Source organism: Cnephaeus nilssonii (assembly GCF_951640355.1).
Source record: "Cnephaeus nilssonii genome assembly, chromosome: 14".
In the NCBI taxonomy this organism is placed as follows: domain Eukaryota; kingdom Metazoa; phylum Chordata; class Mammalia; order Chiroptera; family Vespertilionidae; genus Cnephaeus; species Cnephaeus nilssonii.
In genome coordinates, this window is record NC_137085.1 from 39,626,392 (window position 1) to 39,652,576 (window position 26,185).

Sequence of the window (26,185 nt, forward strand, 5' to 3'; positions counted from 1 at the left end):
ACTTCATCACAGAGCCTCAAAAACCAAACAGATCAAACTGAGATAATACGAATGAAAAGAAAAAAAAATTACATTTAGTTTATACAGACTACCTATAGAATATTTTTTGTCCAGACTAATTTTTATTAGCGTCAAGATTTTTGTTGGTTTATTTTCTAAAGATCTCTTTATTTCACCTTTATTTTTGAGGTAAATTTTTAATACAGAATAATCCAAACCTATACAAAAGTAGAAAGAACACTAAATGAACCTACATGTACCCATTTTCAACCGCATGAATTATTTACTTATGGACAATATTGCTTCGTATACACCCTCACCTATAACTTCCCTCCCCTTCAGATTAACATGAAATAAATTCTAGACATCATATTATTTCAATATCTGCAAATATTTCAATATGTATCTCTGAAAGATAAGGACTTTCTCAGACATCATTGTTATACATTATCACAGATTCAAATTTTTCAACAATTCCTTAGTATTATCAAATATCTAAATCAATACTTAAATTTTCCGGTTGTTCTATAACTTGGAATTCAATTAAGAGCCGTACGGTAGGATTGATTGATTTGCCTCTTAAGTCTCTTTTATTTTATTCTATAGGTTCCCCCTCCATTTGTTTTTTTCACTCCTTCCCCGTTTACTTGTTGGAAAAAAAAAAAAATCCATTTGTTTTGTAGTTTCCAACAGCCTGGATTTTGCCTGTTGAATTCCTGTGTTAGCAAAGATGTGTTCTTCTGTTCCCTGTATCGCCTCTAAATTGTTCATTAGTTTTAGAGGTTTAATTATATTTAGATTCAAATTTTTTTGGCAAGACTAGTTCATCTTGATCTCTCTCATCGAAAGACACACAATGTCTGGCGGTCTCTCCTTTTGGAATGTTAGTAACCGCTGAAGAGCATTATCTGGATCCATTATTTCATAGGGGTTGCAAAGAGGATGACATTCTAATTCCATCATTCCCACTTCATTTAAATAACTAGAATACCTTTTGAAAGAGAAACTCTCCCTCATCAACTCCCAGGCTCTCCAGAGATGAAATTCATGAAAAAAAGGCAGAATAAATGCTGATTATTTTCCATAACAGATGTCAGAATAAAAAGTTGGTTCCCTCACATCCTCTCATGGTGTCTGATAATGTTTATTTTGACATATCATTAGGAATTCATAATTTAAGCATAGTAAATGTGTTTCAATCCTTGGGAATTGCTACTCTAATCGATTGCTCAAGTTGTCCTGTCTTTGGCTAGTGGCGGCCTCTCCAACACAGTGCCTGTGTCTTTCCAATGTGACCCTAGGTAGTCTTGGTAGCTTCCTTGCATTCTAAAAACAAGATGTTAGGGGATTATCTTGTACCTTAACTGCCCCCGACCTGGTACCAACCTTTTCTCAAAAGAGCCTTGATCCTTTTAATGGGGAACAGTATAGAATTATTAGTTGGTTATTTTTTTCTAGGCCTTTTCAAAGTACAGAGGAGGAAATAATGTCTTGTTTCATTTTAGGTAAAATATGTTCTATTCAAATGCAGAGCTACAGGGTTTTTACTTACCCTCATTGATCTTACATCCATATATCCTTTCTTGCAGGCTGAAAATCCCAGTTTTCAACATCACTGACCTAATGACTCATTCGCTACACAATACACATGCAACTCTCTCAGAATAGTGATCCTAACAATCTCCAACAAAATCATGCTTAAAAACAGTTTACACTTTTTTTTTGGCAGTTCTTTTTGTCCTTCATCCATCTTCTACTAGAGAGGTCACTCCAACTGCTGAGTTTTAAAGTCACTTGGAATAGATCCTCTCTGTGTGGTTATTACAATGAAGTTCACCTGATTCAGGCTGACTTTAATTTTCAGGGATTGCTTTTTACCAATTTAATTGTATGACTATGAAAAAGTTTACATGATTCCAAAGTGAGAACTCCAAAATTAAGTATAATTTTTAAAAAGTCTATCTTCCATCTATGTTCCCTCTACTCTATTTTCCTTCCCCCCACACAGAAGAAACTATTTTTCAAATTTTATTTTATGACTCCTCCTTTGACTTTTTATTACAAATTGAAGAAAATAGGTTTATGTATATCCTCCCACCTTTTCTTAGGTAAGTGATGGCCTGCAATCCTCATTTTTTCATCTTGCTTTTTTCACTTAAATTACTCCACATTATGGGTATGCCTTATTCTTTGTAGCTACATCATACTCCAATTCTGCAATGTTTATTCAAGTATCTTCTTGTTTTTCAACATATGGAGTATTTCTAATTGTATGCTATTATAAACTGTGCTAAAATGAACAGACTTGAGCATATGTATTTCTAGATAGAAACACATTTAAATAATGTTATGGCTTTACAAAATAGTCTTATACATCTTTAATTCATACATGGGATTATAAAATTTTAGCTGGGCTTACCATGTCAGTAATGTAGATAATATCACCTTCCTCAAAGTACAATTCATCTGGCTAAAAGAAAAAAAAATGTTTTTAAGTTTGACTCCATGTGATATTTTCATGAATTAGAATATGATTATGATAATTATATAGATTCCATATAGTAAAGTATTCAATGTGGTTTTAAATTACATAACCCATTTCACAAAACATTATTAACAAATTGGCACATATCGAAGCTGAATTTTTCCCATTTGAACTTCAAGAAACTATAACAAATAAAGATTCCCCAAATACACACATCATATTCTTCCACAATGAAAGGAGGGCATTTTATATAAAAACTAGAGGCCTGGTGCACAAAAATTCGTACACTTGGGGGGGGGGTCCCCTCAGTCCAGCCTGTACCCTCTTACAATCCAGGACCCCTCAAGTAGGGTCTCTAGGCCTGGCCTGAGATCAGGGCCTATCGGGGCTTTCCTTCCCCCAGCTGAGGCAGCTGGTCCCACCCCCACCGCTACCACTGCTTGCCATCTATGCAGCGCTTCTCCCCCCACCCCGCTCCCCTGCCACCGATGGCCTCCCTCTGCAGGTGACAGACATGGGGTATGATGGCTTGGCTGGCCTGGGCCTCCCTCTGTGGGGCGATCACTGGTCAGCCACACACCTGCTACAGAGTCACTGCCAGTGGCCTGGGCCTCCCTCTTTCTTTGCTGGGGGGTGGAGCCAGCCCTGAGAGGGGCCATCTGCCTACCTGTTCACTCCTAACCCCTGGCCTGCCTACCTGATCACCCCTAACCACTCTGCCTGCCTGCCTGCCTGATCGCCCCTAACTGCTTGCTTGGGGGCAGGGCCAGCCTGACAAGGGGCCATGGTGGTTCTGGTCTCTGGTTGTTCCAGTCATTACACTTATGGTGGCTGGCCTTTTATTATATAGGATAGAATATTAAATAAAACTTCTTTCTTATAGAAATTCCAAAAGGTGATATATATTTCTTTATCTATATATATAAAAGCCTAAGTGGTTGTTATGACTGGTCGACGACTTGACTGGTTGCTATGATGCACACTGACCACCAAGGGCCAGACTCTTAACACAGGAGCTGCCCCCTGGTGGTCAATGCGCTCCCACAGCGGGAGCGCCGCTCAGCAAGAAGCCAGGCTTACGGCTGGCAAGCACAGCTGCTGCAGCGGCAGGCAGGTGCAATGGGGCCGGGATCAGCAGGAGCAGCATGGCGCCTGCCCCGAGCCGGGTGCCTGCTGCTTTGCGCACTGCTACATCCCTCGGGGGATGTAAGACTGCCAGTTTTGGCCTGGCCTGTCGGGATCAGGCCGAAACCGGCTCTCCGACATCCCCCAAGGGGTCCCAGATTTTGAGAGGGTGCAGGCCAAGCTAAGGGACCCCACCAGTGCACGAATCTATGCACCAGGCCTCTAGTAAAAGGATAAATGTCCAGAATTAAAACCATGACAAATGACTAGAAGCTTGGCTCTTTCCTAAATGATTAGGCATCAGTACTTAAACACTTTCATATCAACATCTGCTAAATGCTTACTTTGAGAAAACTATTATCCTATCTCTTTATGTTCAGAGAGAATGAGCATTTTATATGTGAGAATAGTTAATACAGAATTTAACCATGAAAGATATGGAGCTGAGAGATATGATCATAAGCAGGTAAGGGATTAGTTGATTACAGTCAGTATGTGCTCTGGCCCATACCACCCAACTGTCTGACACACTCTCTGAACAAATCCAGGCACTTTAATTAAACATCTCCTTTTTCCCATTAGTAGATAACACTTATCAGCATGACCTTATGAGTAAATAGGATGATGTCTATTCAGAGGGAGTTTCAGATATTGAGAAATGTTTACGTTGTCATGTTGAGTGGAAAATGTAGGGCACAAAATTTCACACAGGATAAGATCACAATAATGTATGAAATAAGTATTTTCCAAATATTATTACTTACATATTTTTAGTTGTAAAAATACGTTCGTCATAAGAGGCTTTGATATTTCCTATTATAGTTATTCTTCCATACAAATAAAATCTATGCTAGCAAAACAAATTATTTCATCCATTTCTTTTTCCATATGTTTATCTCCTCTCTCAGTCACTGACCAGGGTAGTAAATATGACTTTGCACTAGCAATTTATTTAGTATCAAAGCTGATCTATATCATTGTTATAACTATTTCTTCCAAATATAAATGAAGACTATAACATGCTTTAAAGCTACATCATGCTTTAAACAACCACAATACACGAATATTTAGATGCGTTATAAATTCAAATATCAAAATTAGCATTAATGATTAATGATAACAAAAAATGGCTAAGTTCCTTTAAAAGGCAACTTTCTGAAGCATTTGTTGCATTTACACTTTTATTTACAGACACTAGACTTACACATAGCACAAGCTATGCAAAATTAATTGAAACTATGTAGACTTGATTATACACATTTTAATGTTATTTGAAATGGGAATTTAGGAGGAAAAAACAAAGCATGCCCTCTAAGATTGTCTGTAACTCTTCTCTAAAATGTTCTGATGATCTATGATCAATATGACTACCAAAATGTGATGGACATAGAAAGTGATTAGGGGAACAAACTATTTCCTTTTGTACTTCCCTCTCAGAGAAGCTATAAAGGGGACTTGCTTACCATCATAGGTAGCATCCCAGCTAGACATAGTGGCCGCCCCATAACAGTAAGGTCAGCCTTTACTGGCAACACCATTTGACTATCTCTCCTTCAGATGACAGTCAGAGATGGGAGAAGAGAATGAAATAGGGTATAAGAAAGTAAGGAAAACAGAATATATGTGAAAAAACAGAATATATGCTTTTTTTTTTTTTTTTTTTTGGAGTGACTAAGTGTCCTGGAGTTTTGAAAGAGCTCAATGCCTTGAAGAGATCTTCCTGGTCTTAGAGCCATCCTGGGCCATTCTTATTATGTACTTCTCTAAGCGCTAAACCTACCCACTTGTGTCTAACAGTGAGTCCTCCTCAATCGGTGCTTTCATTGAAATTAAGGAGTCATCACTGCCTACAGTTTGGGTCTGACTTCTATAAACATGGAAGCCAAATCTGCCTAAATTTTCTCATTTAATAAGATCACTCACCCTTGGAAGCAAAAGGCACATTTTGAAAAAGTATCATACAAATACCTCAACAAAAACAAAGTGTACACACACACACACACACACACACTCCCTGCATTTAGTCTTTCACACACAAAAAAGGAATAAAGCCCAGAAGAATGGAAAATAAATGCTTAATGGGTATGGGGTTTCTTTTGGGGTGATGAAAATGTTTTGGAACTAGACAGAGATGATGGCTGACAACACTGTGAATGTACTGAACTTGAAAGTGGTTAATTTTTTTTTTTTTTTTAAGAAGTCAGTCTGGTTCTAAGTGTGATCGGAGTCCAGCAGTACTTCCTTTTTGGGCAGAACTCACTTATTGGTTGGGGTATAGACTGACCTTTGCTTGGGTGCTCAGGGATTCTTTTGTTGTGTGCATTCTTTTCCCTCCATCACCATGTATCCCCTCTATGCCTTCTTCCATCTAAAGTGGTCAATTTTATGTAATGAAAATTTTAGCTCGATTGTTTAAAAGGCAATAAGAGCCTAGGACAGTTAAAACTCTTAATGTCTTTTAAGTAATTCCTGTCCTGCGTGGTTTGGTTAAGTGGCATCTGGAAAATGTCGCTAAGTACGGTCATTTTGCTAACTTCTCAGCTTTCTTTCGGTTTGGTTTTTAAATTAATGGCTGCTATTCAACAGCGGCGTCTACCACAAGCCACATATTAGGGCAGACGTGTTTTTTAACTGAGGCAATAGCAGGCGGTCGATTTCAGCCAGGTATAATAAGGTCTCACTATTTTTTTTTCATCTTGAGAAAGGAGAGTGGGGGTTTTATTTTCTTTTTAATCAATAGTTCCCAGACACTCAATGCTACTTACTACCCATAAAATAGCTTCTCCCAAAGAAACTAGTGGCAGCTTGTCCTGAACACAGCTAAGGAGGTGGTCTACCAAGTTCTTTAGACTGTTGATGGCAGTATAGACCAGCGGCCACCAATCTTCCGGACCTCACGGACCAGCCGTGGTCCACGGACCCCCGGTTGGCGACCGCTGGTATAGACAACAAGGTAATTTCATGATTTTAAAACTCAGATACGTTTTACCGGTAATACTCACACTTTCCATTAAGAAACCGCTTACAGGGCACTTAATGTAAATTGTTCAATGAGGATCTACTTTTAAATTCCTGGCATCATATACATGGGACAGAAATGGGAAGATAGTGACACAGTCAAGTAAGCATTTCTCTATTTCCAGCTTGTTCTTTGGCTTTTAACCACATTCCTCCTTTTTCTCCCCTTGAAGAACCACAAGGTATCAGAACAAGTAAACTGTTGGCCACTGCAACGTTACAGCGATGGGTACAACTTGGGATTATATATTCTCATTCCTGTTCCATATAATTCCCAAGGTATTAATTTTGTTGGTTTATGCAAATATATTTTTTTATTTTAAAAAATTCAGAAGACTGAGATACTTTTGACATTTTTCAGATTTGTCAATGCGGAGCCTCAAAAATTAATAAAAAGAAAAAAATCAAATTGACACATATATATTTATTTAACAATTTACAGTATTATTATGTCCCAGGGATTGGTCTGGACAATTACAAATATTAATTAATTTAATCCTCACCAGGGACATTATCAGGTGGGTGCTACTCTTATTGCCACATTAGCTGTGTTCAGGACAAGCTGCCACTAGTTTCTTTGGGAGAAAATATTTTATGGGTAGTAAATAGCACTGTGTGTCTGGGAACTATTGATTAAAAAGAAAATGTGGCAATAAGGTAAGAAACATATCCAAGGCCACAGACCAGGTACACGGTAGACCCCAGACTTGAACCACGACAGTAAAATTCTTGAGTCCCTGCTCTTCGCTACCACCTATGCTTTCTCTCATACGGAAGGGTCCTGCATAGCCATTATTGGTCGTCATGGTGTCATGACCTAGTTAAGAGGCAGTGGCCGCCCTAACCGGTTTGGCTCAGTGAATAGAGCATCAGCCTGCAGACTGAAGGGTCTCAGGTTCGATTCCGGTCAAGGGCACATGCCTGGGTTGCGGGCTCGATCCCCAGTAGCGGGTGTGCAGGAGGCAGTGATCAATGATTCTCTTTCATCATTGATGTTTCTATCTCTCTCTCCCTCTGCCTTCCTCTCTGAAATAATATATATATATATATACACACACACACACACACATATATATATATATATGTCAGTGGTCATGAAAAATATCTGTTTCCCTTCACCTCCACCTCCACATAATGCATTACAACAAAACCAAGAGCAGCACCTTATACTTGCAAAGCATATTTAACCTCATTTTATTCTCACAACAACCCCTTAGAGCAGGGCTGGCCATGAGCATTATCTCCATTTCACAACCAAGCTTAGAGAGGTTGAAGAACTTGCCACAGGTCACACAGTGTGAGTGCCAGGGCTGGGCTCCTACTTCAGCTTTTGGAATCCCATTCTAGGGCTCCTTCTTGTACATTTAATGCTATAAACCTAGCAAAGTCCAGCAAACATTACGTGATAGAGCAGGGTCCTGCTGGTTTCTCTTTGGAACTCCATATTATACCCCCAGCACACAGGAAATGCTGTTCATTCTCTATCAGCATGGTTTTACACTGGTCTGTCAAGTCCAGCCAGTTCTCAGTATGACACGTTATTGCACTGGAGGTTTGGTGAGAAATAGGAACCAAACAGGACTGGGTGGTGCCAGAACTACCTTGCTTTCAAGCAAGATAGGGGAGAAAAGGGTTAGTAGGAAGAATCGGGAGCCACAGCTGTCCAGTGTTCTACCTGTTCAGTGGATCACCAAGAGTGGAGTTGGGCATTGCTGTCCCTATCTTGGTTGAACAGCAGCTAAAAACAGGGCCCAGGGCTCTCTGGGGTGCTGCACGAGTCAACAATGGTCCCATAAAGTCCAGATCAGCTCTTCCATCTTGCCTGGTCCCAATGACTCTAAGGAGACCAGGTCAGTTTAGAATGTACCCACCAGAGCAGATGGCTATTGGTTATGGGAGAGAAAGACCAAACTAAGCTTCCGACATTGTCCAACAGGAATTCTCATTCAGAAAAAGAATGCAAAACTAAGCTAGTTCTTGGGTGATACTCAAAATATTGAACAGCTGGTACAAGTACAGGCACTTAACCAGTCAGGAAGGTCCATGGGAGCTAGAGGCTACCTTTAACCACTGGATTGAGGGCAGGTGGAAAGGGGCAGAGTGTGGGGGCAGCAGGGTATGGGTTAGTCATTACTGAACACCCGGTACACTCTGCAGCCTAGAATCCTTGAGACCAGGGATATTAAAGAATACAATAACATTTGAACTACAGAATATTCAAAAACCTAATAAGCAATGCCTACTCTCTCCTATGCATTCAATAATAACAAAGATGAAGAGCAGAGGAGAGACTCCATCTGGAATAGAACCAAAGGTGAATTAAAGTAACTAATGTATCAACAAACCAAATATATTTGTTAAAGGTCAGTGAGAAAGGACAAAGGTGATGATGAGCAGGATACTAGAGGGAGAGAGGAGAAACAGTGATGTCACCTCAGGTCTCAAATGAGTAAATGCAGGTTGCTTTCTAGAATTAGGATGACTGCCTCCCTCTCCCCACTCCTATCTACCCCAGGGATCATGCAACTTAAGAGAGAGAGGTCAATGAGAATAGGTTTCCTTCTTTGTTTCTTTCTCTTCTGTGTCCTGTCTGGACTCCCTGCTTCCATTCTTACTTTCCTAGATGGTTGTCCACTTCTCAAAGTGATTCTTCTAAAACTTAGCTATCTAATTACCCTTGAGCTCAAATCCTTCAATTGTTTCCCATTCTACTCAGGGCAAAATCCAAACACAACCCACAAGGCCCTACGGGACCCAGTATCCCTGAACTTGTCATACCTCCCTCTCCCTTGTTCACAACTTTCCTAGCCCCATTGTCCTCCCTGCTGTTTCTAGAACCCACCAAGCATCCTTTTTGCACCTGCTATTCCTTCTGCTCCTTCACTTCCTTCAGGTTTCTACTCAAAGGTCACCCAAGGCCCTGGCCAGGTAGCTCAGTTGGTTAGAGCATCATCCCAATACTCCAAGGTTGTGGGTTCAATCCCCTGTCAGGATACATACAAGAATCAACCAATGATTGTGTAAATAAGTGGAAAAACAAATCAATGTTTCTCTCTCTTTCTCTCTTAAATCAATAAATTAAAAATTAATTTAATGTCACCTCTATAGAAAGGCCATCCTTAAACACCCTATTGAAAATAACACTCCTCCTCCCTTAACTGTGTTGCCCCTTACCCTCCTTATTTTCCTTCATAGCACTTAACCAGGCCCTGACAGTTATACTCATTTGTCTGCTTAACTGTCTGTCTCTCCCCACTGGGATGTGAGCGCCCTGAGACAGACCTTTCTCTTGTCCCTACACTAGCCCCAAGGTCTGCACCAATGTCTGGCACATGATAGGTGCTCACTAACCCATGGGTGGAGAGATGGAGTTATGGATGTATGCCAGAAACTATAACAATGAAAAATACATACATCAGAGACAAAAAAACTTGCTGTGGGCAATTCGCAGAAGGTGACATTATAGGTAGCTGGAGGTAGCAGGTCAAAGGGAAAATCAGTTAACAAGAGAGTCAGCGGAAGGATGACTAAGACAGGGTGACATGCTTGCCATGCAGGTCACTTGGTGATTTTAAAGCGAGTGGTTTCACCTCAGGGAGAGAAGCAGCTCAAGATGGCCTATATGACCTTGAGACAGAAAGACATGCAGATCAATGGAGGGGCTTAGCTTTCACGCCTCTGGGCTGCAGGGGGAGGGAGTGACCGAACATCCATTCCTGTGAATGATTTATGGCTAACCAACAACAGGCAGCCCATTTAGGCCAGAGGAAGTATCTAAATGCAACCAGCTTAGGTTTTTATGCCAATTTTAAAGTTAAAAACTGAATACTTACAGTTCTGGGTTCAAACGTATAAAGAGCTCTGAACACTTTAACTTGCCCTAAAAGAGAGGCGGAAAAACAACATGATCAATTCTTTCATTTCTAAACTATCCATTATATTTTTCAGAATTCCCTAATTCAAAGCCTGTGGGAAAAATTCATTTTGGAATTAAGTGCTTTGTCCTCATAGGAGGCATTTTTTTAAAAAACATTTGTTAAATGAAAGCATGAATAAGCACACACCTCTGAGGTGATTTTGCTTTCTCCTTTCAAACAATAGGAGCTACACAATTATCTGTACTTACCTTCTGTCCTATACAGAGCCCTTCCAACACTACGATCTAAGTTTAATACTGGAAAGGTGAGCATTTAACATGAAAAGATATTTAACATGACAACAGACAATGGTGTAATAGTCTTAAACCCATGGTTTAGAATTTTATTTTCCCCAAAAAAAGAAAATACCATTGAGAAAAATAGTAGCTGTTGGAGAAATCTGTGAGTCCATTAAGTCCCAAACAGAGTACAATAACTAAGCAAAGAGGAGGTCATGCCCATAAAAGCTGTCCTCCATTCTGCCAAAAGATCTCTCTCTTTATATGCCCCTTGGCTGCATTTCCATTAGCCCGTGTCTGAGAAGAACTGATTTGCCGGCCTGTCTCGTTTAAAGGCAGAGAAACCCTGACTTTTTCAAATTCTTGGCACCTCGCTGGCATATACACAGTATGAACTTAATAAATGCTTGCTAAATGAATATGTAAGTAAAAGAACAAATCCACACAGGGTAAGAAAATAAACCTAAAGGTAGCAAAAAAAAAACAAAAAACAATAAAAACAGGTCTTTTATGAAATAAATTTAGAAGGGATATCAAAATAGAACTACCTATTGAAAAAGTGACAACAGTTTGGTGTGAGCACTGGGAGCACCGTTAGAGGTGACATCTATTACAGGAGCATCGTGCAGAACGGTGGCCTCCACGGCGCGATACAGGCAGACTACTTCAGAAATTATGCACATTTTTACCTTCTTTTTCATTCCTTATTTCACATGTCTAATAAGGTGACAGCACAATAGAATACATGTGCAAATTATAAGTACATTTATATTTATTGGGAGAGAATACTCAATCTTTCCACTGCTAGAATGGAAGCATTACGAGGACAGGTGTTTTTGTTTTATGAATGAGATGTCCAAATACCTAGCACAGTGCCTAGAACATAGAAGCACTCAATAATTATGTGTTGAACAACTCAAGAATGGATGAATAAAGGAATGGAAACGTGCTCAAAAGAAGTCTGAAAACCAGTCGTTTAGAACAGCACTGTCCTATATAACTACTAGAGGCCTGATGCACGAAAATCGTGCAAGAGTAGGCCTTCCTTCCCCTGGCTGCCAGCACCGGCTTCCCTCTGGCACCTGGGACCTGAGCTTCCCCAAGCTTCTCTCCAGCTGCCGGCAAGCACCCAGGATCCTGGCTTCCCTAAGGCCACCGGCAGGCACCCGGGACCTGGGCTTCCCTCACAGCCCGGGCTTCGTCAGGAAGGTCGTCTGGAAGGATGTCTGGCCTAATTAGCATATTACGCTTTTATTATATAGGATGCAACGATGGAAAAGTCCTATATCTGTGCTAGTCACATATAGCTACTGAATACATGAAATGTGATGAGAGTGACTGAGGAACTTATTTTTAAACATCATTTAATTCTAATTAAATTGCCACACATGGCTGGTGGCTAGCATATTGAACCATGCAGGTTTAGAACATCAGAAAATGAGAAATGACGGAATGTCTGTTCAGAGGGGTCTATGTAAATCAATCCTGACTCATCCATACAATAGTCATTAAAAAAGAAGGATCTGCAGACCCGGACATAGCAAAGAGCCTACAAAACATTCAGTGACATTATGTCAAGTACCATCCCGTTTATGTTGACAACACACACACACACACACACACACACACACACCTTAACTGAGAGAACCAATTATGGGGAACCTTCACATTCTACTTTACATGTATTGTTTATATTCATTACACGTAGCATGTATTACTTTTACAATCAAGTAAAGCTGTAAAGATACTTTCACGGGGGTTAAGAGGGTTACCATTTTTTCTTCTAAATGCCCTAATGATACTATTTATCAATCAATGTTGGGATTCGATCCTATTTATCGATTAATGTTGGGATGTTAGCCTCTTGTGGATCCCTTTTAATCTACATATTTTAAAAGTTCAAATCCCTGTTACTTAGTGTGCTGCAAGAAAATATTTTTTTTGCAATCTGAATTCTAGTGCCACTTCTTTCCTGCTCTACTAAGGGGAGGGTTATAGGCAGAAGGAAAGGTGAAAATTTTTTTTGTTTGGAGTTTGCTTTTTTAACCACACCCACAGGCCTGAGAAAGGAACTGCCAAAGGGAAGAAGGAGTTGCCAGGAGAAATATTTTCTGCTGACCTGACTGTCTCTCTGAGAGGGAAGACTGGTTATCTTGATTACTTCGAACTTTCCAAAGAGAAGTTGCACAAGGAAGCGGTCAAATTAATAAAGACAGAACTCTCTGGTTTCTTTGAGGGAATGACAGCAAAGGGTGGTACTACGGCTAATTTTGAAAACAAGGGTCCATGTCAATTTAATGAGCATAGATAAAATTCAATATAAAGAACCTGAAAAAATACTTCAGGTGTGACTAATCCATTGATTTTTGTAATTGCATCTTTTGTGATTGTCTTGAACTGTTCACAACTAAAAGGAAGTGGGAGATTTATTTGCATTTTTATTTACATTGATTGAACATTAGGCAACTATCTTTAGGCCAGAGATTTTCTACATTTTTCATCTTATGGCACACATAAACAAATTACTAAAATTCTGTGGCACACCAAAAAAATATATTTTTAGCCAATCTGACAAAAAAATAAAAGCTATAATTTTGATTCATTCACACCAGACAGCTATTGTTGTGTTGGCTGTTGTCATTTTTTTATTTGATAACCTAAGGGAAAAGACGTCAGTGTGCCTGACTAAACAGTCCAAGCATTGCATGCTTTAAAAATTCTTGGAAATCACTGCTTTAGGCTGTTATACAAGGGAGCATTCTATGTAATGCTGCAGAAATACTACCACATATACAGTCCTATTTATTGATTAACTAGAGGTCTGGTGCACGAAATTTGTGCACTTGGGGGGATCCCTCAGCCTGGCCTCGCCCTTTCACAGTCTAGGAGCCCTTGGGGTATGTCCGACTGAAGCCAGCAGTTGGACATGTTTTGTGCTGCTGCGGAGGCAGGAGAGCTACCACCACCGCCACTGCACTTGCCAGCCGTGAGCCCGGCTCAGGGCTTCTGGCTGAGCGGTGCTCCCCGTGTGGGAGCGCACTGATCACCAGGGGGCAGCTCCTGCGTTGAGTGTCTGCCCCCTGGTGGTCAGTGCACGTCATAGCAAGTGGTTGAGTGGCCTTAGCATATCATTAGCATATTACGCTTTGATTGGTTGAACAGCCAACCTGACACTTAGCATATTAGGCTTTTATTATATAGGATGTTGGGATGTTAGCCTCTTGTGGATCCCTTTTAATCTACTTATTTTAAAAGTTCTGGGCCTTAATTTATTCTATTCTCAGACCTGAGTCAAGTAGAAATAAAAGAATGCAAAAGAAATAGCCAGAGGATATGAAAGAATTGCATAAAAACAAAGTTTCATGATGACAGTTTACTAACCTTGGATGAGTCTCTTAAGAGAATAATAATTAAGAAAACTTAATACAGTGATCATTTTTATAACATATTTAATTCAACTGTGACTAATGTTCTATACAGGTTTAAGCAAAGTATTGAAGGGAAGAAATCAGGGTACTGTGTCTTCCTATAGTATTAGCCCTGCAGACATCTAAAAAATAATAATAAACATTTTCATCATCAAGAGATGGTACTGATCAATTCCAATTTTATTTAAAGAAAGCAGAGGCACACATGTGAAATAGTTGTGTTCTTATATATATATGCAGGGAGGCTAACTTCGATGCCTTCTTCGGGCAACTTCCATCTTCACCGTTTTCTCATGGAAGTCTGGTTACACATAACAAAGAGAGAAAGTAGAGCTGGGAAGACTGCGTGGATTACCTGAAATCACCCTGGCATTCACCCTGAATGAGACTGGAAAGAAGCCCAATCTTTTGTCTGATGTTTTACGTGGCGCTCACATGAAATAGCATGTGAATGGTATTAAGGATTTCAGCAGGGCTGGTTTCCTGAGGTTAGCAAGATAAGTAAACGCCCGCCCACAGCTGCGGGCCCCTGTTGGTTTTTCACTCTGCTGGCTTCTCACCTTGCCAGGCACACCCTTTCCATTTCTCTGCAACCCCGCCCTGCCCCCATAGAGAAGGGCTGAGGCCACCAGTCACAAGCCAAACACTATTTTCCTCTGCCCCGGACTTCAGTAAACTAATCCTTGTCCACCGTGGCTGAGGCAGGTAGAGGAAAGGGGATCGGCACAGGGCCGTGTACAGAGAGAGGGTCAGAGGATTTTCTGTTTCTGAGGTTTGCAGAGTATGTATTGCTGCATCTCTAAGACCCTGAAATAGCACTTAGAACTTGGGGCTTATAAACTCAAACATACAATTTCTAATCTACTTTATTCTCTGTTGGAGAAGGAGTGGAAAAGCTTCTAGAGTAAGTCTCTAAGAATTAAAATGGGACTGCTTACTATAACGAACAGACATATAATAAACAGCAAGAGAAATAACTTTTCAAATATCAGAACTTAGTGATCTAGAACAGATTGGCTCTTTCACTGATGTTCTGCTATGAATCTGGGAAGCATGAGCCACCTAGGACTTCATACCCACCTATGATGGTTAAAACTGAAAATATTGACAATGTTAAGTGTTAAGAATTCTGAATAACTGGAATTCTCGAACACTACTGGTGGGTGTGTAAACTGGCACAACAATTACAGAAAAGTATTTAACAGTAGCTTTAATTCATAGGTTATGGTAACATGCCTTTGAGATCTTAAATTGCATTTCTGGGAAAGAAACATAACTAGAAAATCTTCATTGCATCTTTTGTAGGACTAAATACTTCATACAAAGATGACCCTTCCAGGACAGCGTCACTACTCACAGAATACATTGAGTCTCAACATTTTTAAACTGCAGATTATAATGTACAGGTTATGATCTGCAGTTTAAATATATATATATCTCCTCTCTAATAAAATGGTAATATGCAAATTAACCATCACTCCGCTACATAAGCCACACCCACCAGCCAATCAGGGCGAGTATGCAAATTAACCCCAATCCAAGATGGCTACAGCCACAGAGAGCAAGGTTTCCCAGGTAACAGAGCAAGCCAAGCTTTCCATAGCCGTTGCAGGCCTAAGCCTCCACTCAAGCTACAAAGTTTCAATTATAGAAGGTAAACAAATTCAAACAAATGGCGGCAGAATGGAGCTTGAGAGAGCAGGCCAGGGTTGCCGCCGGCAACAGGGGAAGCAAAGCTTTCCGCACACCCTGGCCGGGCCCACTCACTTAAGGCTACAAAGTTTCAATTGTAGAAGGTGAATTAACTGCCACAGAAATGGCTGTCGGAGCCCCAGGCTTGGCTCCGCTCCAGGCTACAAAGTTTCAATTGTAGAAGGAAAATAAATTCCAGATACCAGGGCCTCCCCTTGGGTTGCCAGGGGGCGTGGCCGGCCTGCAAACCACCACAGGCCCCTCGCTCAGGCCGCCCCACACCCCAAGGGAACCCCCACCCTTATCTTCGACACCCTTCAGGGCAAACCAGCTGGCCCCCAACCGTGCACCAGGCCTCTATCCTATCTAATAAAAGAATAATATACAGATTGATCATCACTGCAACACACAATATAGCTGCCCCCATGTGGTCAAAGATCCTGCCCCCATGTGGACACAAGATGGCCATCACAAGATGGCCAACAGGAGAGGGCAGTTGGGAGGCACCCGGCCTGCAAGGGAGGGCAGTTGTGAGGGACCAGGCCTGCAAGGGAGGGCAGTTGAGAGGGACCAGGCTTGCAAGGGAGGGCAGTTGGAGGTGATCAACCTTGCAGGAGAGGGCAGTTAGGGGTGACCAGGCTGGCAGAGGAGGGAAGTTGGGGGCAAACAGGCTGGCAGGGGAGCAGTTAAGCATCAACCAGGCTGGCAGCAGAGTGGTTAGGGGGTGATCAGGCTGGCAGGCAGAAGCGGTTAGGGGCAATCAGGAAGGCAGGCAGGCAAGCAGTTGGGAGCCAGCAGTCCTGGATTGTGAGAGGGATGTCCGACTGCCCGTTTAGGCCCGATCCAGGATCCCAGATTGGAGAGGGTACAGGCTGGGCTGAGGGACAACCCCCCGCCGTGCATGAATTTCATGCACCGGGCTTCTAGTATATATATATATATATATATATATATATATATATGTGTGTGTGTGTGTGTGTGTGTGTGTGTGTGTGTGTGTGTGTGTGTGTATTATTGTGAAGCTAATTTAAAAGCTTTAAAAAATATTAAGTAGAACTGAAAAGACCAGAGCACACTGTACACAACAGAAGTAATAAGAGTTCTGTGAAATTTTTGTGTCATTGGGATTGGATAGGTGGATGTTTATTTTAGAAACAAACGCATTTTGTTTGGCATCATGCCAAATGGCCAAATATTGAAATCAGTATTTGCCAAAGCCAAATGTTGCCTTTACAGAATGAACTATTGAGAAACAAGAATAAGTCTGAAATTTTATTCAAAAAAATAATTATGATTATAATCTTAGTATTAAAATTTCTGATAGACCCATTTTTAAAATTTGATATAAAAGGGCAAAAACCGTAATTCCTTGGCACTATCAACTGCAGCCAGATGAGACTTGTATAAAATTAGGTCTGTGGAGCCCGGCCCGTGTGGGTCAGTGGTTGAGCACTAACGCATGCATCAAGAGGTTGCCAATTTGATTCCAGGTCACGGCACGTGCCTAAGTTTTGGCTCAATCCCCAGTAGGGAGCATGCCGGAGGCAGCCAATCAATATCCCTCTATATATATCTTTTTCCCTTTCTCTCTAAAATCAATTATATATATATATATATTCCATTTTTAACCCTTTGCACTCGCTTGCTTTTTTCTCGATTCCTGCTACCGATGCTAACCGTGTCGAGTCACATTCGACATCCGAGTGCAAAAGGTTAAAAAGATGTTGTTAAATAAATAAATAAATAAAATGAGGTCCGTGGAAAAGCAAGCTAGTTTGGTGCTAGCCCTGCCAGTTTAGCTGTTGCCTGTGGTCATGTTACCACCAAGTTAGTAAGCTTTCCTTCCTCCCTAATAGAAAACGACTGAAGTCAAGACTTGCCTCCTATTTATCTCTGTGCTGGAAGGTTTGCTTAATCCTAATGACGCAATTTCACTGAAGGCAATCCCACAAATGACACATTGGTTTCCCCAAAATTATTAGCAATTGCACTCTCGCAACATTAATTCCCAATCTATACCTATAAGGACATATAAAGTTCACAGCCTCCACAATCATCATTACTTATAGCAATATTTTACTCTCTAATAATAAATGTACATTTAAACTTTCAATTGACTGAGGGAATTTTCATATATAAAGCACAAAAGGGAGCATTTGGGATAAGTCACATTTAGAGTATTTAACAACTGTTTTTCACAGTGAATATTAAGATAATAAATCCAGCCCTGGCTGGCTGCTCAGTGGTTAGAGCGTCTGCCCACAGGCCAAAGGGTCTCAGGTTCAATTCCCGGTCCAGGGCATGTCGTACCTTGGTTGCAGGTGGATCCATGGCCGGGGCCAGGGAGCATTCAGGAGGCAGCCAATCAACGTGTCTCTCTTACTTTGATGTTTCTCTCTCTCTCTCTCTCTCTCTTCCTCTCTTCCAGTCCCTCTAAAGGATTAATGGGGAAAATATCCTCAGGTGAGGATAAAAAAGAAAAGATATTAATACATCCAAATGGCGTGTCTTGTTTGCATTACTGGTGCCACTACACTGGTTAGACAGGAGAGTTACCAATGCAATCTACAATCCTTGTTCTAATGCAAGTCTAGGTGTGTCTAAAAGGACACCAAAGCAGGCATTCCACCATTTGGCCAAAGTTAAATGGCAGATTTAGGAAGAAATTTGAGGCTAAGATAAACTTCTGTTTACCCCTATACTCGTGTGTGTGTGTTTTCCAGGTCATTAAGTAAAATATCTTACTGATGATCAAGGTAAAAAAAAATTTGGAAAGCCACTGCTTTAGGCTACCTGATCAAATTAGGATTTGCTACAAGACACTCTAAAGAAAAAGTAATATTTCCTCCACTTTGTGAATTTTAAAACTCAGCTAGCATATAAATAACTAGAGGCCCTATGCATGAAATTTGTGCAAGAGTAGGCCTTCCTTCCCCCGGCTACTGGCATCGGCTTCCCTCTGGCACCCATGTCCTGGGGTTCCTTCCAGCACCTGTGACCCAGGGTTCGCTCCAGCACCCAGGATCTGGGGTTCCCTCTGGCCGCCGGCACCTGAGACCCAGGCTTCCCTCTGGCCACCAGCAGGCACCCAGGACCTGGGCTTCCCTCGCAGCCCCAGCTTTCATCCAGAAGGTCATCCGGTCTAACTAGCATATTATGCTTTTATTATTATAGATAATATTCTCCTATCTCCCCCCAAAACAGATAATTTATAACCACCATTAGAGTTTTCAAAAAGAAAGAAGAGTAAGAAAATTATATGAACAAGGGAAAATCATGAAAAAATAAGAATTTACCGTATACATACAGTTATCACAGGTGTCTAAGACAGTGCCCGGCAAACTCATTAGTCAACAGAGCGGCAAACCGCGGCTCACGAGCTGCAGTTTGCCGACCACTGGTCTAAGAGAACACAGGGAGTATTAATTTCTTAATGTACATCCTGTGTGTCTGAAAAAAAATGTGTCACCACCTCTTAATATTCTCAGAGTAAGTAAAAGCATGACTATTATTTCTACTAGGCATATTTAAATTATTCCATTAAACATGCATGATGAAACAGGATGTTTTCTGCTCAAAAGCAAAACAGAAGGAGTCTATGTGATAGCATCCAAGAGTCAAGGCCATCATTGGATTGCTGGGATGAAAGGAAACAGCTGTGCTCTGTTGGGCCAACACAAGACTCCCCTGAGCTTTGTGGAGTGCCTACACCCACAAATGAGGTGGTTAGCTCAGAACAGGCTTCTTGGTCAGGATCTCTATTCATGTCATTCCACAAAAGCCCATTGCTCTTGGAAATAAAACAGAGAGACTATGATCCTTGCAAAGAAAAATCGTCATGTGAGGGCAGCAATGTCTGAGAGTTTCCAATGCAAAGAATAAGTTTCTTCCCCTCATCCTCTTGGACTAATTAAATCAAACCCAATGAATTCTAGTTGCATATCTATATTTACCATAAAGGATATAACTAATTTTTTAAAAAGCTATGAACATAAAATTTTCATCTCTCCTTACTCCAGCACCACCTCTTCCCTGCAGCTTCACTTTATCCAATAAAAAAAAAAAAAAAAAAAAACTAAAGAATTTGAAACGTGTCTTGATTTCAGCTGCAGGAATGGCAGACTCATTAAAAACAGTAGCCAGTGTGTTTTCTGACAAGAGGGTTCTGTTGATTAACAGTGTGCCTTTCTTATCCATTTTTTCCTTTGCTTACACTTTTCAGTGCCTTTCAGCAAACTTGGTTACTTTTACGTCCTGAGAGGTCATAACTGCTGGTTATTTTTATTTCTTCTCCACAGTATAACATAAAAGCCCCAAAGAGCAGGGTTCAACATTTCAAATGACATGCTCAGTGCCAAGTGTGTCTGCACTTTGGAGAGGGGGCCAGGGCCCCTAAAGACCTTTCATCCCAGAAGAACTTTGTCCAAAGCCAGTTTGAGGAGACTGTGGGGATGAATGGAGGAAAATTCTTTATTTCAGTCCTTGGAATTGAACTAAAACAAGGCTACGCTGGTCATGTCACCTTCTGCAAAAGGCTCAGATGAGCCCATGACAGCAATACCTGTTTTCGTACAACCAGTGAGAGGCTAAGAATAGTTGTGAATTTATAAATGGTTGGGGTGGGAAGGTAGGGAAATAAAAATAATAATAGCCGGGCCGGAGTGGCTCAGTTGTTGAGGGTCAACCTATGAACCAGGAGGTCACAGTTAGATTCTCAGTCAGGGCACACGCCCGGGTTGTGGGTTCAGTCGCCGGTTGGCACTGATCAATGTTTCTCACATCAGTGTTTCTTTCTTTCTCTCTCTCTCTCTCTCTCTCTCTCTCTCTCTCTCTCCCCTTCTCCCTTCGTTTCTCTCTAAAAAATTTAAAAAACACATATTTTTTAATAAGTAAACTCTCTAATCCAAAACAAAATTACCCATCTATGCTCACATTTATGAGACACTTACCAAGCACTGACTTGCAACCACTCATTTAATCCTCAAAACAACCCTGGGATGTAAATGCTTTATTACCTCTATTATAGCTGAAGAAACTGAGTTAGAGAGGGTAAGCATCTAGTCCAGGTGTACACAACTAGGAAGGAGGAGATAGGGTGTAAACCCAAGCCCAGGCTCTGAACAGCCTGAAAGTGGCTCAGAAAGATCTGAGCTTTTAATGCTGGCACCCTGGGATTAAATGAGACTAAACAAAGTAACATACATGAAGTATTGAGTGCAGCTCCTGAGGTGGTGTATGTGCCCGTGTTAGCTATCATTAAATACTACAAATTTTTACCTTTTTTTTTTTGGGGGGGGGGCTTATTCCTTGGGTCTTTATCCATACTGGCAAAAATCCTATTCCTGTATATTAGGAAATTTATTTATAATATGCCAGCAGAGAAATCTTAATGCTTTTGTTACACGAAGCATAACATCTAGTATTATATCCCTCAGTGGCTATTAAAGAACTAAATGTGAGTTTTAAGTGGTCATTTTGAAACCTACAGCTATTGTCTTTCGCCAGCTCAGGCTGCCTTAACAAAAGACCACATACTGGGTGGCTTACACAGCATTTATTTCTCACAGTTCTAGAGGCTGGGAAGTCCAAGATCAAAGTACTAGCCACCTCAGTTTCTGGTGGTAAGTCTCTTCCTGGCTCGCAGACGGCTGCCTTCTCACTGTGTGCTCACATGGCCTTTTCTGCGCGCACACACACACACAGATCTTGCTTCCTCTTCTCATAAAGCCACTAATCCCATCACACAGGCCCCATCCTCATGACCTAACCCAGTGGTCAAATTGCGGCTCGCGAGCCACATGCGGCTCTTTGGCCCCTTGAGTTTTTAGCAAAGGCCAGCTTAGGAGTACCCTAATTAAGTTAATAACAATGTACCTACCTATATAGTTTAAGTTTAAAAAAATTTGGCTCTCAAAAGAAATTTCAATCGTTGTACTGTTGATATTTGGCTCTGTTGACTAATGAGTTTGCCGACCACTGACCTAACCTAACCCTAATTACCTTCCCAAGGCCCCATCTCCAAATGCCATCACATTGTGGGTTAGAACTCCAACATATGAAACATTCAGTCCATAACAGCTATGAATACAGAATTATTTAAAAAAACAACAACAGAAAAGCATGAACATGTAAATGTATACATATGCTGGAATATAGGCTACCACAGTAAGAGTAAAAATTAGCTCTTTGTAGATATGCTTATGTTTTACTATTATGTAAAAACTAGAGGCCCGGTGCACAGATTCATGCACAGGTGGGGTCCCTCAGCCTGGTCTGCGCCCTCTCGCAACTCTCGCAATCTGGGACCCCTTGGGGAATGTCGCTGAAACCGGCAGTCCAACATCCCCCAAGGGATGTAGCAGTGCCAAAGCAGCAGGCAGCCAGGGAGGAGGGAGAGGCTCCCACCACCACAGCTGCACTTGCCAGCCGTGAGACCAGCTTCTGACTGAGCAGCACTCCCGCTGTGGGAGCACACTGACCACCAGGGGGCAGCTCCTGCATTGCGTGTCTTCCCCCTGGGGATCAGTGCACATCATAGCAACCAGTCATTCTGGTCATCCCAGTCAACCAGTCGTAATGGTCGCTTAGGCTTTTATATAGAGAGATGGTTGGTGGAATAATATATATACAATCAACTGTGTAAAACAAAAATATGCATAGAAGAAAAACCAGAAGGAAAAAATATGTCAGAATATTAATAGTTACCTCTAGACAGTAGAACTATGAGTCATGTTTATTTTCTTGTTTATTTTCCTAAACTGTCTATAAAGACTAAACATTCCATATATAAACAGGAAAATATATTCTTCTAATGCCCTATTGAAGGACAACTTAAGTTATTTTTACTTTATTTATCAGCAAAGTATTTTAATGTCTTTTTTGTCCTCTTTGTCTCCCTTATCTCACCACCAAAAAAATGGTGGCGAGATAAGTAACTGCAATGCTACGTAAGTTCACAAAAGTGTGACTTGTGCTGGCTGGAGAGGAGGTGGCATCTGCTTTGATTCTGGAAAGATAACAGGAGTTATGTTTTCCAGAGGGGCAGGGGCAGGTTGGGGCAGACCCATACTACAGAGCAGCGTACAGACAGAAGCGCTGGAGGCCAGGAGGGCTGCCTATGAATGCCGACAAGGTCAGTGTGGCTGGACCTGGTCGGAGAATGGTGTGGGCAGAGCACAGACAGGCTAGAGGTTTCTCAATATTTCTGAGACCCACATTAGGAAATACATTGCACATAAGGAACTGGGAAACACACATATATACACTCTCATGAAACTGAAAAAATTTCACCAAAACTTCGAATGATTCTCTCTAATATTTTTTTATTGATTTTGAAAGAGAGAGAGAGAGAGAGAGGTTTGTTGTCCCACTTATTTATGTATCATTGGTTGATTCTAGTATGTACCCTGACAGGGGCTCAATTAGAGCACTGGAACAATGCTCTAACCAACTAAGCTACCCGGCCAGGCACTCTCTGATATTTTCTGTTCTCTCTCTCTCTCTCTCTAACCCCCCACCCTCTCTCTCCTAAATGCTAAATGTTAGTCACGACTAACTATACCGACTTCATGACCTACTACTGGGTCACCACTCAGAATCTGAAAAAACACCAGGCCGGAGCATTTAATACATTAATGTGTATAATCAATGTTTAGAAATCAAATAGAAAATTTTCAGATTTAGATATCTGGTGCTCTTGGCAATTAATAGAATGCTCTCCGAATATATTAAAAATTGCCTTGGAAATTATTTTTTATTTCAAGAGAAGTTTTTAATTTGAACAAATAATAAATGGGCAAGCTTAAACTTCAGACTTCATGAATGCCCAATTTCTAAGGAAATTACTAATGCAGTTAGGAAATAAAAATTTGCAACAACTATTTAAAAAATGGCCTTGGTCTTAACCCTCTATAAAAACACATGGTAGCAAGACAACACGATGATAAAAAAAAAAAAAGTCTCCTTTATTTAAAGCAGAAGCCCTTTAAAACCTGATATAAGGACCAAGATATACACTGTGTCTAAGGAAAACAAAAGCGAATCTCTAGAGACACTGAACTGAGCTTAAGCTAAATCACTCGAAACTTACCTGACGAACACAGAGGGGCCAAATCTATAGTGGAGGGCATTTCACTATTTCCAGTTAGCACTAGAACTCTTGTCTAACAGCACAAACACTGGATGTGTAAGAAATATTACCAAACACACAGGAGAAAGTAATTAGAGAGCAAAGAATAAGTAACAACTGAATCTGAGCCCCTCTCCGTTCAGAAAACAAGACTTCCAGTCTGCTTCTGTGGCACCTGCAAGAGACTCCACCCAAGTCCATTTCCTAAAACAGGAAAGTGGACTCAGAAAGGCCACCTGTCGGAAACCAATGCGCTGTCTAAGACATTCATTTCTCCCAAGATCATCTACTTAACAGCCTTGAACCTAGAAATGGTTCCCCTGATAGCATCTTCTCTCAAGTGCCACAGCAGTGCTTCCGCAAAAGGTTTACAGGGCTCCTAAGGGCCACGGTCCTCCCCTGAACGTGGTGAGCTGTGCCTGGTGGAAATGTTGGACATGGCACCTGGGACGTTACAGAGCCGCAACTGGCATCTCGCTGAAGGCTCAGCCCAGAAGGCGCGGGCAGGGGGATGCCCCTGGTGATGAGTCCCTTCTCCAGCTTGTCTAGTTCTGAGAGCCGAGAGTGCTCATGGAAAGGAGGGCGAGACAGAAGTCTGCAGGGTCCGAGAAGGCCCAAGAAGTTGTGGCGGTCCAGAAAGAGTCACCCCCAAGATGGGCCTCTGTGGTATACAGATTGTTTTGAGCTAAAGGTAACTTTAAGCCGCAGGCTCAGCAGAAACTTTTGCCCCCCACTCTTAACTGCCTAGAAGAATTTGAATTCACGGCCTTTCCCACAAGAGATTATCAGTGGTCATCTTTTCAAGTCACCTCCATGATAGGACAAACTTGTATGTTCTCAGCAGCTGCTCTTCTTATCACCCTGCAATGACCCTTTTTAGCCCCCGAGGTGCATTACCTCACCCCTAACTCAGAACTTCTTACAGACCTCAGTCGCCCTGTCTGCGTAAACCTCTCCTGCACGTGGAATCGCTGACTCATATGCAGGGTTCCCATACATAGGTGTATGTGTTAAATTTAGTTATATTCTCTTGCAAATCTGCCTCATGTCTATTTGACCCCACAGAGTCCAAGTGACTCCCAAAAAAGGTCAAAGAAATGTTCAGGCCCTAGCCGGTTTGGCTCAGTGGATAGAACATCAGCCCAAAGACTGAAGGGCCTCAGGTTTGATTCCAGTCAAGGGCACATACCTCAGTTGCAGGCTCAGGCTCAATACCCCGCCCCAGGCAGGGCACCTGCAGGAGGCAATGAATTGATGTGTCTCTCTCACATCGATGTTTCTCTCTGTGTGTCTCTCCCCCTCCCTTCCACTCTTTCTAAAAATCAATGGAATGTCCTCGGGTGAGGATTAACAACAACAAAAAAGAAATGTTCAGGTATTTTCCCAAACCAGATCATATTTGGGGAGAGGGGAGAGGGGCCCAGGAGAATAAAGTCCCTAAAGAATGATAGAGAAGTCCCTAGAATTTCCCTAGAGAATGACAAAGGTTGGACAAATGAAAAGCTGTGGTTTTCTGGTGCTGTAGTTAAAATAGGGTAATTACAGGACTATTCTTTTGAAAATGTCCCCTCCAGTCAAGAACTGGGCATAGGTGAAGGTTGTATATGTAGATTCAGTGACTAACTCAGCTACTCCCACTCCAAGGCACCCTGCACACTCATTCCTGAGGCTGTAAGTTGCTCATGATTTTAACTCTTTCTCATTAAAAGACATCCAGAAAATCATTTCTCTCTATGAAATGGGGCCATGAGCCGGGGAAGGCAGGGGACTGAGACGCTGGAATTTGCCCTTAAACTTCTATGAATATTCCTGGTCCCTTCCCAAACCCTTGAGCTTACAGAACTATTTGCTGTTTATGATGTGGATGAGTTGACAGAGAAAAAAATAACCTCTCTGCCCACAGGGACAGAAGCGGGGAAACTCACCACTCTCTCCCCTGGCAGTGGCTTTCAACCAACACTCAGCGGTATCTAAATTGCAGGCTTTTATAATAATTACCAGGAATTTGCCCTCCTTCAGTACCCACTGTCCAGCGGCAAAAGTAACCTGTCTTCTCTTGTCATCTGTCCTAACAAATTGCAGTTCTTTATGGCCTGAAGTGTATTTAGTGGAAAATTAATACTCAAGAGCACTATAATAGTTTTTAACTACAA

General features: G+C 41.5%; 1 protein-coding gene across 1 annotated transcript in view; it reads right to left on the minus strand.

Annotated features, from left to right (window-relative positions):
• The window catches only part of OSTF1 (osteoclast stimulating factor 1), a 60,696-nt gene that overhangs the window by 23,657 nt on the left and 10,854 nt on the right, over positions 1 to 26,185 (minus strand). The window contains exons 2-3 of the mRNA XM_079790182.1: positions 10,462 to 10,508; positions 2,420 to 2,470 (exon numbers count right to left, since the gene is read on the minus strand). Of these exons, the coding sequence (XP_079646308.1) occupies positions 2,420 to 2,470; positions 10,462 to 10,508 (98 nt within the window). The remainder of the gene's footprint in view (positions 1 to 2,419; positions 2,471 to 10,461; positions 10,509 to 26,185) is intronic.